The 14469-nt window shown below is 44.8% G+C and overlaps 1 protein-coding gene across 3 annotated transcripts in view; it reads left to right on the forward strand.

Moving 5' to 3' along the window:
• The first annotated feature begins 353 nt into the window (after nucleotides 1-353).
• The window catches only part of gpatch8 (G patch domain containing 8), a 36514-nt gene continuing 22398 nt past the window's right edge, over nucleotides 354-14469 (forward strand). For 2 of the 3 annotated variants that reach the window (XM_030793157.1, XM_030793158.1), the window contains exons 1-2: nucleotides 354-421; nucleotides 10296-10373. In XM_030793157.1, the coding sequence (XP_030649017.1) occupies nucleotides 377-421; nucleotides 10296-10373 (123 nt within the window). In that variant the 5' untranslated portion in view covers nucleotides 354-376. Of the gene's footprint in view, nucleotides 422-10295; nucleotides 10374-11851; nucleotides 11888-14469 lie in introns of those variants that run through there. The other variant, XM_030793161.1, reaches the window with a different exon arrangement.

Here is a 14469-nt window from a genome sequence, read left to right on the forward strand (position 1 = left end):
TCTAATAAATAATTCACACCATCATATTCGACGCCTCAGATTAAGTCTATAGGGTCTGGTCTTTCATTTTATATAGACTTCAGCGCAGAAAAATATTCACATCTGTGCATACAGCTTGCACTCAAAGTTTCAACCGAAACACGCTAAACCCTATCAATGACATCCGAAGTTGATGTTTTGTCGTCGAGTTCGTACCAATGTTCATTTAGGGCAGGGAAGAGCGCCAATATTTTAACGATAGGACAAAAACACGTCACTCAACACACTACATGCGATTCTATTGGGCAATTCTTCAGCTTGCGATCCTCACTGGGCGTTTCTATCAACACAGGGACAAGTCCGACAAGAGAGAGACGAAAGGAGCTGCGGTCAGAAAATGGCTGACAGATTTTCAAGATTCAACGAGGAGCGTGATTTCCAGGTAAATGTTAGGGAAACTGTGACTGCAGAGTCACAGAATTGTGCTCTATGTCTCGCTGTGATCAACAGCAGTCATGTGAGGCGTTCATGTATCCTAGGCGTTTTGCCTCTTAGTACTCGCTTCTCTGGTAAATTTGAAGTCTGCGTGTGGCTAGCAAACTATGCTAGGTTGCAGATGCAACTTAGGCGTTAGCATGTCTGTTCTAGCCAATTGATAACAGCAAGCTAAATGCTGGAGGGGTTCGCTACCTTGGTCCACAAAATGCAATTTCTGTTAACTTTTTGGAAATGCTGGGGCGATATTTTTAACAGATAAACGTTCAGTTTTAATTTTTTCGTATAACCCAGTGACCTTGGAGAATAATATAGCTATGCTAAGAGTTTGGCTCCTATCCCATTTACTGACAGTGATTAGCGGCTAGCTATCGATACAAACGTCAGTGTGAAAAAAACGCTCGTCTCTGGCCAGCATAGCGAACGGACCAAATGCCAACCCCAAAAACCTCCTTTGTTAGCTCTCCTTCGAAAGTATTACCAACCGACGTTGACTCCGACAGATCTGTTGTCTAGCACATTTGCAATATAACGTCAATTTACCAAGCAAAACCATATACTAATGTTAATTATCTTGCTAGCTAGATTGTCATGCAACTAATACAATGTAGGGTTAGTGAACCCCAAAGGTGTACATTCCTTCATTTTGGAATATCTTTCTAAGTCATATGTACCAGTGAAGGACATCGCAAGGTTTTGACTGTATTTGAAAAGAGGGACAGCCTCAAGAGAGGAGCCCCTAGGCATTCCGTGAAACGGCATATGAAGCTAGCCACGTTAGCTTTCTTTGTTAAACCCTAGCGATGCTGTCCTAGCGCCCGTAGCCGTTAGTTTGCTAAATAATTCTGTAGAGAATCTATCGCGTAAATAACAAGACTCGCGTCGAAGCGTTTTGCGTTAGGTGTCTTAAAACTGCGAAAATAGAGCTAGCCTTCTAGATTTTGTCAACAGTGCAATTCCTTGTTTGTTTTCCATGCTTTTTGCGTCGCTGACTGTTTTATTTCCAAGTTGCTCCGTTTGCATTGTCGTAGAGTTTCAGCTAGTTGACAAGACCAGGTTAGGATAGCTAATCTTAAATTTTGGCACGGCTTCTGAGGCCGCCGAAGGCAAAAATAAGCCTTCCGATAGCGGCGCAGTGACTGGGAATGCCTGGTATGATGGTGAGATTTGTCGTCGTTTGACTTGCGTCAGTTTTGGCACCTTGTTCTCGGTTGTCATTTGAGCTGCTGTTGCCATTGCGAACAAGGGATAGCATATTAATGCATGTGTTCCTTATGACGCTTTGCCCTCGACCATTTTTTCATGAGCTGGTACAAGTGCCATAAGAAGAATCTTTTTTTAAGCTCTGCGAATATTCAATAATTCAGTATTGAAGAAATTCAGTAATTTCCTTCGGGATGAATAAGGTTTTATCTTATCTTATGTCGAGATAGCTTAATGGGTTGTGGGTTTTTAGCCCCTTTTTTATCCGCTTGCCAAAACGTATAGCTGACTCAACCTGGAGTCTTAATGGAACGCTTCGCCTTCAGTGGGTTAAAAATCTACTGAACGTTTAACGAAGCCTGCACTTTGTCAGCCTGGGCGTCCTGTCGTGTTATGATCTGCGTTGTGGTTGTTGACTTTGGCCCGTGGGACAGCACTGCCTCTTGTTTTGACAGTGACCCGCTGTACTTCTCTAAATTTTGCACTTCGGAGTTTTTAAGCAAATTCTTTTCTGCCTTCGTTATGAGCGGTGCTTCTCCATTTCAGGCCTCCGTGACAGAGGAGTCACTGTAATGTGACAGTTGGCAAGCCCCCCACCCAAGTAAAAAATAAATACATCCTGTCTGTGTGCGAAGCATGTCTGTGTAACCCGGTTGGGGGGGGGGGGGTGCTCTATAAACAGAGAGACCAGACATTCTTTTCTTAAATAACCAGTACTGTAGTTGGAACTGTCAGGTCTAAGTTTGACACCAGAGCTTGTGTTTAACCTCGAGGAGCTGCAGACAGTGTGCTGGTGGGGTAAAATTCACTCTCTGTGTTTGTTTTTGTGTTTGTTTGAACTCCAACGTTGATGACAGGGCTGTTGCTTCCTTTAATTGTTTTTTCCATGTCCTGGGACATTTACGGAATGATCAATAAGTTAGGATGATCACTGCAGGGTTTGGTTGAATGACAGACCTTGACTGTGACATTTTCACCTGCAAAATAGCAATAGAGAGAAACATGGCTCAGAGTGCATTGTATTCGAGTGGAATGACCTTGCCAAACAAGAAGGCTTTTCTGTTTGGGGGAAGGGCTTCATCCAGGCACCTTGATTTTGCGAAAGCATTGAACCATAATCAAATCAAGCATTGAACTTTAAAAAAAGGCAAGTTTTCTGCCCTTTGCAACTTCAATTTTTTTTTAGGTTGCGATAAAATGTTCGGTGGAAGTTGTTGTGTCATCCCCTGGTACTGAATACGTCAGCATCTCTGAAAACCTCTCTATGCTTCTCAAAGCCCCCCATTCTCCTGTGTGGGCTGGTGCTTGACTGAAGCAGACTTTCGCCCAATGAAGTACTCCCTCAGTGCCACTGGCAGGGTAGATTTGCATCGCAAAAATCGCAAGAACTCTCTGTCTGTGTGTGTGTGTGTGTGTGTGTGTACTTGTACGTGCGTGTGTTGTTTGATGAATGAATAATTTCAGTGCTTTGCTTTTGTACACTCACCCAGTTTTCTGAGCTCACTGCCCCAGCTTTGTGATTGAGGACCATTTCTGTCTTGCTGTGATGTACAAATTGCACATGATAAACATTGTCAGTTTTCTGACCTCTTTCATCTTTTTCCAAGTTGCACAAGTGTTGTCACACAGCAACATGCGGCGTGATTGAACCTACTTACTGCTTTAGTCACTACATTAACGCTTCCAGAAAAGGGCGTTAATTTCGCACAATTGCTGCGGTTTAGCATATCAGACTTCATGAACGTGTCTTCATCAATATGAATTAGAAAGCCAGCAGTCTCTCAGGTTTCTCGTGAAAGAGAGCATCACAGTTTACCAGAAGTGCATAGCCATTTTTTCCCCATTTGTGTTTGTGTGTGTTTGGCATAGGACTCATTTGTTTTCACCGCACTCCTCCACCTACTCTTGCTTTATTTATTGACTTGACAGAGTGCGTATCGTGTAGCCTGTGCATCATCAAGTACTGCTGCATTGTCCCAACTCGATGTCAAATTTCTTTTCACAAGTCAACCTATCAGATTAAAGTGACTAAGTCTTGCGTCTTCAAAGCATGACAGCTTGACAAAAGAAGACAGAAATCCATGAAATTTTCATTTTAAATGAGGTGGTATTTCTGTTTCGACTCGCCAAATACAAAACGTATGAATGATGCTGTTTGCCAGGGACCAGGCTAAGAGGTGAAATCGTGGTACTTCATTCATGGCTGTAGCTCTTCATTCTCAGTAGGCTGTCACTGAATAACAGGAGCGGTGGGGTGGAAGTGAGAGAGTTCTTTCTAGTCTCCTTACTTTAGGATTAATGTATAGGCTACACTGTAAATGAAGATGACAAGACTTTATGAAAAAACAGCATGCAGGCAGGTTTTTCAGTGTCTCTCTTTCTCAGACACACTCACACACGCACTACACACGCACACACACGTCACTCACATCTCCTCACACTTTGCTTTCTCAAGGCTCCCATCAGCAGTGTTTGCCTGTTTCTGCGGGATGTGGTGATGCGTTATAGATTCAGATGTCTTCTCTGTTTACCTGCCCTGTATGTCTGTCTGTGAATAACAATGTCCTTCAGTGCCTGTGGCCAGAATACCAATCTGCCTGCTTGGCTGTGCTTGTCTCTCAACCAGCAGCTCTCTCTCTCTCTCTCTCTCTCTCTCTCTCTCTCTCTCTCTCTGTCCATCCGTATGCAAATGCATTATGCGTCCTTACTTATGCCTAAAACCTTTTGAGTTTTTGTGTGTCCAGCTTGTGTCAGATTCTGACATGACATGAGACACTCAGGGCTTGTCTCTAGGTGATGTGCTTTCCGTAATTAGCTGACTGTGCCCTCCCCACTAGTCTCAGCTGGTCGCAGCGACACACATTTCCTTTTATTCATTTATTTTCTTTATTTTCTTTGAGTGAGGCTGTGGTACTGTTCCCCACTCTTAACTGAGTCTGTTTTTGAGTTAACCTTGAGCTTCCTTCTGTCGGGCGTTGAGGTTGACAGCCCCTCTGCTGAGCTGCATGTTCTCCTGCTGAGGGTGTTGGAGTTGAAACAGCATGTGTTGGGCAAAGGGGCCAATGCCAAGACCTTCTGGTAGCTTCCCTGATGTTCTCCAGAATCTGTAAACTTGGTGTCCTCCAAGCATGTGAAATTCGTCCAAATGTACTGGGTCTTTTAAAGTAGCCCTTCACGTTCTCCCCATATTGTTTGGTATCGTATGTTAAAAACCGGGGTACGCTGATTTAATATATCCAAAAAGAGATGAAACTGGGGTGGGTTTTTTTGTTTTTAAATATCAGGTCACTGCTCACCAAGAAGCATCTCACGGTGTCTCTGAGGAAATCAGTGGAAACTTTCAGAGGCACTGCCTTGACCTTTATAATCTCTACAGCGGGAGTTGTGCCAACGCTTGCCCTTTTTATTGAGCCTTGGTTGGGGCAGTGGAAGCAGCCCCTGTCAGCCAGCCTGCATGCATCAGATCTGAGCTTGGAGGGTCTCTGTGTAGAGCTCCGTGAAGCAAAGAGAAGAGCGGAGCCAGGTGTCCTCCGGCAGGGGTCTGTCTTATTGTTCCAGTTGACATTGTTTGGTCTGCTCCTGCTCTCTCTGTCTCCATGTTTGGATCTGTTTGTCTCTTTTCTGTGCCTTCAGTCCCCCGTGCCGTGGGTATATACAGTACAGAGATGAGCTATCTCCGCTTTGGCAGTCTGGGCTCCGCTCTGGTTAACAAAAAAACTTGCTACAGTGCAAAGTTAAGAATAAGTGAAGTATCACAGGAATAGTCACAAATTTTCGCTTTTTATCGTGTTGTTGATGACCGAATACAAGCATGTTACAAAGTGAATGATTGAATATTGATTGAATAAGATAAACATGCTGTGTACCAGGGATCTGAGTTTGTAGGTAAACAGTAAAGTAACTCAGGATTGCTAAACTAGCTCACAGATTTAGCACAAGTGCAAACATGGGGAGAAGGGGGGGGAAAAAAACAAAACGTAGACCCAAGTCTGTTCTCTTTGGCCACTTGAATTATCCCACTGTTTTCCTGACGTTTTGAGGCTTCATCCCGTTGTTTGTTCTGTTTTATTCCTGCAACACTCTGCTCTTTTTACCCCCTCCTCTCTCCTTTTCCATCTGTCCCCCTTTTTCCTGAGGGTACCGCGCTTAAAGCCTCCGCTAATCCCCTCAGTTGGCAGAAGAAAACCCCTGGGCATCATTAGTTAGGATGGGAGTTTGAATCCTGTCGCAGTGTGGGAAAACTTTTTTTTTCCCTTCCCTCCCCCTTCCACTTAGGTATTCCCTCAGGGCCCTGCCAATCATACTACTGTACCTGATTCCCAGCATTCCATGCCGGTCAGCACCCCCCCCCCCCCACTTCCAGTCTCATCCATCCATCATCCCGCCATTCCCAGAATAAACGACAGGAAGAGAGGAGATGGACGGCTCAACCCAGGGGAATGGCGCTCCTCTGCCCCTGAGAGTGCCTGGTTTCAGAGTTAAACACTTCAGGAACCTGACGTAGCACTGAGAGTAGCCAGCTTACGCTTGTGTCCTCACACACACAAACACACACACGCACGCACGCAGCCGTCGTCGCTGTTCAGCCCGTTTTCTGTGTTGTAAAAGAAACCACGCATTAAAAAGTCAGGCTTTTTCTCTAAAAGACTGTCTGGTTCTGGGTCAGGCGGAGCAGCCAGTATCATGCTTGACAGATTGTAGACGTCGGCGTGCTCTGTCTTTAATCTCGGCCCGGCGAAAGACGGTAGGGAGGTAACAGATTACTGTGGGAGGCCTTTGTTTTCGGGGACGCACTTGTCTCTCAGTCTCTCGCTCTCTTTTTTTTTTTTGTGCGCTGTTAGCTTAAGATAAATTGACACACACACGTCAAATTGGGATCAAGGTCTCTCTCTTTTTTTGACCTTTTAACCTCTGTACGTTAACCTTGTAACTCTGTCTAAGTAAATAGAGTCCGTGGGTTCGGCTGAAACACAGTTAAACTTCAGACAGAGTTAATCGAGGTCAGCGCGAGTGTGTTTAGCGCTTTGTGCGTACGGGTATATATGATTATAGTATCATGTTTGTGTGTATGGATGTGTATGATTATGGTGTCATGGTTGTGTGTATGGATATATGTAATTGTAGTGTCATGTTTGTGTGTATGGATGTGTATGATTACAGTGTCATGTTTTCCTTTATGAGCTTTATTGTGGTCTGCAGCTGTCTGTGGTTCAGTGGGGAGGTAGCACTCTGGGACGGCTGTGCGAGGGAGTGTGAATTACTGGTGTATGATTTCCAGGACACTGTTAAACTGCAAGAGGGGTGTGCGTGCGTGTTTGTGTGTGTATGCAGTTCTGTGAACAGGTGGCTGTATGTGTTAAACTCTTATCCTGCATGGGAAGGTTTGATGAGGGGTAAAGCTTAAACAAATGTCCTCATGGATCCCCCCCCTTGGTCACTCACTCACACAGCTGTTGTCTTTACCCCATTTCTTTTCCTGCTACTATGTGTGTGTCTGTGTCTGTGTGAGTGTGTTTAGATGTGATATGTGAATTAGTGAAGTGCAATTGTCAGGGTGTGGAACAACAGCAGAGACATTTTGTCCCCATTTGGATGACTGCCTTACACACACACACACACACACACACACACCCACCCCTCACTCACTCTTTCATACACTCTCTTTTGCATAAAAGGTCCAGTCACTCAGCATTCACCAGGCATCTCTCTCTCCCTTTTTCTTTCTTTCTCCATGGGAATTTGCTGCAAGGCAACTTGCCCCATTGGAAACCCAGGGAGTTAGAGAGAATTCATGAAGAAGTGCAAAACAAGGGGACGAGATATGATGCACAGTCCTCATGCTGAATCATTGTTTTATAAGTTGTCTGTGCCGGTGTTAAGGCATCATTTGAATACTTTGAATAAAGACTCTGGGGAACCATCATTAATCACAGAGGTTAAGGTTGAAGTTGGCTGTTATTGGCTGGTTAGTAGGGTAAGGTTGGGGGTGGTAGCTTGTCATCAAATGACGTTCACTAATCAGTTAAAGATGACCATTTCTCATTGACTGTCGGGTCAGTGTGAAAATGCATGCTCATTGGCAGGTTGGTGAGGTTAGGTTTAAGGTGACTGTTGTTGGATATATTATTTATGTTACAGAAGTGAAATCTTCTCTCTGAGACAGACAGTGCTTGTGTGCAGGGCCAGAGATTGATAAAGAACCACACCTATCAGATCATGCTTATCAGATCAGGGTTTGTGTGTGTGCGCACGCTTGTGCATGTGTCAGCGTGCTGGCTCACTGGAGACAGATCATTCATTCATTCAGTTTGTTCATTCGCTCACTCACTCATTTCTTCACACATACCTAGGGGGTGAGGCCAGCAGCTGTCTGTCATTTACCAGTCATCAGCTTCAGCTAGAGCAATCTGTCTCTCTCTGTGTTTCTCTCTCTCTCTCTCTTTCTGTCTTTCTTTCTTTCTTTCTTTCTTTCTTTAAAAAGGCTCATCATGTGGGTAATCACCCATCTTAGTGCAGCGGACTAAAGCTTCAACCTCCTGCTTCCCTCACACTGACCATGTTTACCTCTGAACACACAATTACTGTTCAGCCATGTACACTCTCATTTTAATCAGCCAGGGACAGAGTACACTGAAGAGGATAAAAGAGAAGGGGGGGGGGGGGTTAAAAAAAAGGAGGTCAGTGCAGTGCCCAGTACCTTTTTTTTTTTGTTTGTTTTTTGGGTCAGATTATATAGATGAGGTTGAATTCTAGGGATGGGCATGAAAAATTGACTAGTAGATTCATCGCAAATGGATGCAGATGTCGGCTGATATGGCGCTCATGTTGACACAGATTGTTAATGTTATGGCTTTTTTTTATTGTGCTTGGTCAGAGTCATCACATAAATTTGTATTTTGTCAGATAAAATTCAGTCTTGAAATTGCCATCAGTTTTGACTGGAGCCTCACCTCGCCATGTCCCACGGCATCAGCTGATGTTCAGTGATGTTAAGCGACGTTGAGCACGGTCTGTGGTGAAGAGCATGGCGATGTGTGGAGGTGTTTTAAGCGAACTGATGAAAAAGTGGATTGGACATGCCAAATGAAACCGTCTTAGCGCGCTTCTGCTAGTACCATGAACAGTCGTTGTAACTTTGACATAAGCATGTCCCACATAAGGGCCACTAGCAGAGTGCAGCATGAGGCTCTAGCGAAGATGACACAGACACTTGTGTTGTTTCTGAGAAATCTGTGGCTTCGTATTTGTGAGTCATTCTTAGACAGCACCTTTTGTAGTTCCATATGACAAGTCTGGCATTAAATATGGATTATTATTACTATTATTATTATTATTATTATTAGGGGTTATTTCTGTCTTTTCGTCTTAGATACATGCTGTTTGTGACCTTTGTCGGATGCTCTCAAAATAGAACAAGGCACTGATATTGGACTAATCGATTCGACTAGAAAATTCATGTTAGTGACAGACTGAAAATACCCATCCCTGTCAAATTCGTTCATGCAAGTGAATGTCCATATCAGACTTAAATCTGGTCGTTCTTAGACACGAGTGAAGGGATGGAAAGAAAAGGAGGGAAAGAGATGTGGTGCTCTATTTTTCTCTTTTTTTTTTTTTTTCTTCGCTGAAGAGGAGTCACCCTCCCCTTCAAGGTGATCTAATTTTTCTGATCTGATTTGGCCCATATTTGGGTTTATTTACATAGAGCCGTCCCTGTTTCCAGCCCCGACAGTCGCGACCAACCCGATTCTCCTGACTGTCTGTGACGCTTGTCTGCACAGACGGGCCCCGTCGGCTTCCCCTACGGTTTTTTTTTTTTTTTTAAATGCTTTTATATATCTGTCTGTCTCTTCTGTCAAATAAACCGGTTCTAACCAGCTTTTGGTCGTGAAAACGGAACGTGTCACTTCTCTTTCACTAGATTGGTTCCTCTGCGCAGAGGGCAGTACGTGTTCCTCTTTATACTTCAGTTTAGGTCCCACTGAGGAGCAATCAGTGTGTGTGTGTGTGTACTATGCTCTAAGGTGTAACATTAATTTCTGTGCAAGTTCAGTTACAATTTGCAGAACGAGTGTGCTGAAAATCTTACTCATAAGGGCTGTCATGAAAGAGTAGTTAGAAAACAGGTGGACCATTACCGACATGGACTGAAACGTTTCTGAATGTGTCTGATAACCGTCTCAACTGTAGCACTGTCATTGATGATGGTTGTGTGTGACTCACGTATGGCTTCCAGAAATCAAGCACAGTTTCTTTATTTTTGGTGACATTCACAGCAAGGTCTCTATTAATAGACTGATGGTTATTACTAATCGAGGGCATTTTCTAAAGCGTCATCAGGTTCTATGAATCAGGCCAACTCGAAACAGCTGTATTTGAAGCCAGTGGTCTCTTCTGTCTCTGCTGTTGAGGGGAGAAGGGGGACAGGAAGCAAAAACTGGGGTCGTGGGATGGAATGAAGGGCCCTTTATTGTAGAGGAGCTACAGTCCAAAACGTTGAGTTTGTAATCGTAGCTATGATGTTTAACTTGTTTTTTTCAGTTACAGTCATGAAACATATAGAACACTGACCGCAGCATTCTCCGTGCATATAACTCTGTCTCTCTCTCTCCCCCCAGGGTGGGAATCACTTTGATCAGTATGAGGAGGGTCAGTTGGAGTTGGAACAGGCCTCCCTGGACAAGCCCATAGAATCGGTAAGGCCGCACCCCCTCACCATCCCCCTGTGCTATTGGACAAGACCGACCTCAGATCCGTGTGTGAGAGTGGATGATTGGTCCAGTTGGGGGGAAAAAAAGAGCCACGGCCCCTTCTCTTCCCTCTGTCAATCCCTCCACCCCCCCCCCCCCCCCCCCCCCCCCCCTCCCTTTTTTTTTTGTAGACTAGCCTTATCAAATTGCACTCTCACCCCCATCCCTTACAATCAAAATCAACCAGCAAATCCCCCCATGTCTGTTTTGGAACTTCTATAGACACCCCCCCCCCCCCCTTTTCCCCCTTTGCTTATTCACTTTCTGCCCCCCCCCCCTTCCCAACTGACCACTTCCTGTGTCATTTCCCAGCGTGGGTCTTCCTGCATACTGTCACACTCACTCAAGACTTCTGTAAAAGACCAGTCTGGTTTTTTTTTTTGTTTTTTTTTTTAACCAATCACTGTGATCGAAGCACTGTTTTCCTCTCGATCACAGGTGTGATTGTCAGGGGGGGTGTGAGTGTGTGTGTGAGTATGTGTGTATGTGCTGTCTCCATGGGCGCGTAGAGATAGATGTCTATTATAATTTGATGTCTTCACTAATTTTGAACGGTGGAGTGGATAACACGCTGTCTTATTGAAATTTAGCCAAAGCTTTAGGGACCAAAAAAAAATCAACTTATGTGGTGAATAATAACGAATCGTATGCACCCAAATGTATTTCGTTTTTTCATGGAAGGATTCAGTTTGCAGGGGAGCCAGAGAATATTTTTCTGTTTGACACAAAGTTGTTGAAATATCCCATTCTGAGCAGAGGAGAGCAGAGCCCTGCTGTAAGACTATGAGTGTGGTTTTCACACTAACTCTTGACTGGTGCTTGTGTTGTAGCTGCTAATTTAGCTGCTGGGTGGTATGCAGTTATGCCTGAAGGGAGAGTATGTTTCGCCTAGCTGTGTGCGTGTAGGTGGTCTCTAAAGGCTTTCGAATCATTCAGAATCGCAGGCACATGCGTAAATGGTAAGCTGCTTCAAAAGCGCTCACACACCAGTGTGCCACATAGGCACTGAAAAACAAACAGAAATAAATAAATAGGGACACACCAACAATCAGCTTAATTATAGCATGACATTCACTCTTGTGTGGTTAGAATACACTTGTCTGCATGGGGCAGTCAATCAATACATGAATTTAATTGCGCAGTTCTAGAGCCAGGAAGGCAACAGTGTGTCATCCACTCCACCTGTGAGTGTGTGTGTGTGTGTGTGTGTGAGTGAGAGAGAGAGAGAATGGTACCAGATGTACCTACATAATATGCTGTGAATGTTGTGAGGAGTGAGTGTTTGTAGTAATTTTACATGCATGTATGTGAGTGAGTGTGTGTGTGTGTGTGTGTTTTTGTGTTGGTGTCTGTGTAGGACAGTTTATGTCAGATATTTTCAGTATTGTACACAACTTGGGGTGTTCGACATTTCTCTCCTGCAGCGAATTGGCCCCAATTAGCTAAGCACCTCAGACCCGGTTTGTATCTGCACGCTCTGCTCTCTTACTCCTGTCTCTTAGGGGCTCCTTGTAACGTTCTCTCTCTCTCTCTCTCTCTGTCTCTCTCTCTCTGTCTCTCTCCCTCTCTCTGTCTCTCTCCCTCTCTCTGTCTCTCTGTCTCTCTCTCTCTCTCTCTCTCTCTCTCTCTCTCTCTCTCTCTGTCTCTCTCCAACACAGTGATTTGGTGTACAGTACCCTCTGTCATTATGTGCTGGCATGGTGCTTGTGCAACTGGGACTGCATTTTTCGCTGACTAGGCATGTAGATAATATTGCAGGCAGCTCTTCTCCATCTCTCTCTCTCTTTCTTCTCCCACTGTCTTCTTTACCTCTCCCTCTCTCTTTCTCTACCTCCGTCACTTTCAGAGGCTGGCAGGCCTAATCTCCTCTCTTTCTCCCCATAATGTCCAATGCCTCTCGGCAGTTTGGAGTGGAACAGCCTGTTATACACCCTTAAACAAACCATTATTCCACTCATGACCTTGAGATGGGTCACAGGCTTCATTTGGATTGAAATATTTATTGACACAAAAAATCCTGAATCCTTTTCTAATTCAGAAACTGCACAGAGAAATCTTGCACCAATTTGCGCAAAGATAGACGATAAATATCTTAAAACACATTAAATGTTTTGCTGGAAGCATGTCCACAAAGTACAGAGGTTGTTTAAGTTAATGGAACAAACAGGCCTGAATGTCATAGAGTACATTACCGCCAGCACTGCCCAAGGGCTCAGTCAGTACACAGTCATAATGGTGTTCCCATTCATTTTGGTATCCGCCGTATTGAGAACCAACTATTCTAGCAGAGAAACAGGCTGCACAGTAGATTTAGATACAACAGTATACACGTATACATATCTGTGTTTAATGGATATTGAGTGCTGAAGTCAGGGAACTCAGAGAAATAAATGTTTTGGTAAGGGGACTGTTTATTGGATTAACTGACATAGGATCAGTATCGTTTGCTGAAAAGGGAAGAACCCTTTTCTATCAAGATTTCTTGGACGCTTAGCACATTATCAACCCGTAAATCCAATGGCTGGTCGTCGTAAAAAAACGGAGCACCCACCCAGAAGCCAGGTAAGGGAGGCCGTGACCGGCAGGCTGGGGGAGTGGAGAGGTGATGGGGCCGCCTGCCTGACCAAAGACAAGTTCTGCTCCTGCACTATTATCTGTGGAGGGGTATGGAGAGAGAACACGCAGCACACAGCTAGGCCTCCGCGAAATGTACCGAGATGATGCAGGTGACAAGATAGAACTGCTGTCGCCCCACACACACACACACACACACACACACACACACACACACGCACACATGCTATGCACACACAGAAGGAGCCCTCTTGACATAGTGGATGAAGACAGAAGATTCTAGCCATTACTGCGTCTCTCTCTCTCTCTCTCTCTCTCTCTCTCACACACTCACACTCTCACACACACACACACACACACGTCCCTTTAAACAGGCTTCTGGAGAACTAGGAGAAGACTTGCTGGGCTATTTTTCACCGCACACCAAATCATTTATTTCAGTCAACACTAGACAGCACGAGGCTTGAACAGTGACTGCTGTCGCTGCGAGCATGTGAGAGAGAGCGTCTTTGGTCCGGAGGCTGTGTGTGTGTGTGTGCCGTGCTCTCGTTTCTCCGTGCCCCTCCTTTCTGCCAATCATTGTGTGTGATTCGTAGGCAGCTAGAGATCTGTTGTACTTTATTTGGGACCCGTTTTTCTACTCTCACTCCCTCACTCTCTCTTTGCTCTGCTCCCCCTCCCCCACACAACCTCTCTCTGTCTCTCTCTTATTTTTTTACCCACTCTTTCCCTCTAACATTTCCTTTTTTTTTGCCCCCCCCCCCTCCTTCTTTTGTTCTTTTTTTTTCTGACCTTGCATGTATTACCCTTTCCCTTGGGAGATGTGCACTGGGCAGCTACACGTCAAAAAACTGTACACACACAAAGGCACACACAGCTATTACTTCACAGATGGATCAGGTGTAGTCGTCTCACTAGCTCATGAACAGCTTCTTTACTACTTTGCTTTTCCCTACCCCATCTCTGAACCTTTTCCCCCACACTTAGTGGCAGTAGGCATGTGGTCTGACAGGGTCAGTGGCCTCCATTTACACTGGAGAACAAATAGAGTCTTCTCATTACTACAAACTCAAGTCAACCAGCTTTCACCCCGAGTTCACAGCCGTAGGCCAACAGGGAAGTGTTAAAGGGCTCAAGTATACCCACGCAGTGACCATAACATTCCTGCCAGTGCAGCTAAACTCCCTCTTACTTCAGCATCACAACCACACTACAGATGGTTTGCCCAAGATATGGTTTCTTGTCATGCTCTAATCCAACACACACACACACACACATATATATATAATAGGGGGTCGCAGAACCAAACACACAAGCGCGGTCAACACCCCTTAGACATCCACTGCGGCGAAAGCTGAACCCCAGAATGTTCTGGGAGAAAGGTCAAAAAGATTTATTTAAAGATAGCTTTAAAAAAGTCATTCAAAGCTGCTGCTCTGACCCACAAACACCCTCCCCACACTCACTT

Source organism: Chanos chanos, chromosome 16 (genome assembly GCF_902362185.1).
Source record: "Chanos chanos chromosome 16, fChaCha1.1, whole genome shotgun sequence".
NCBI lineage: Eukaryota > Metazoa > Chordata > Actinopteri > Gonorynchiformes > Chanidae > Chanos > Chanos chanos.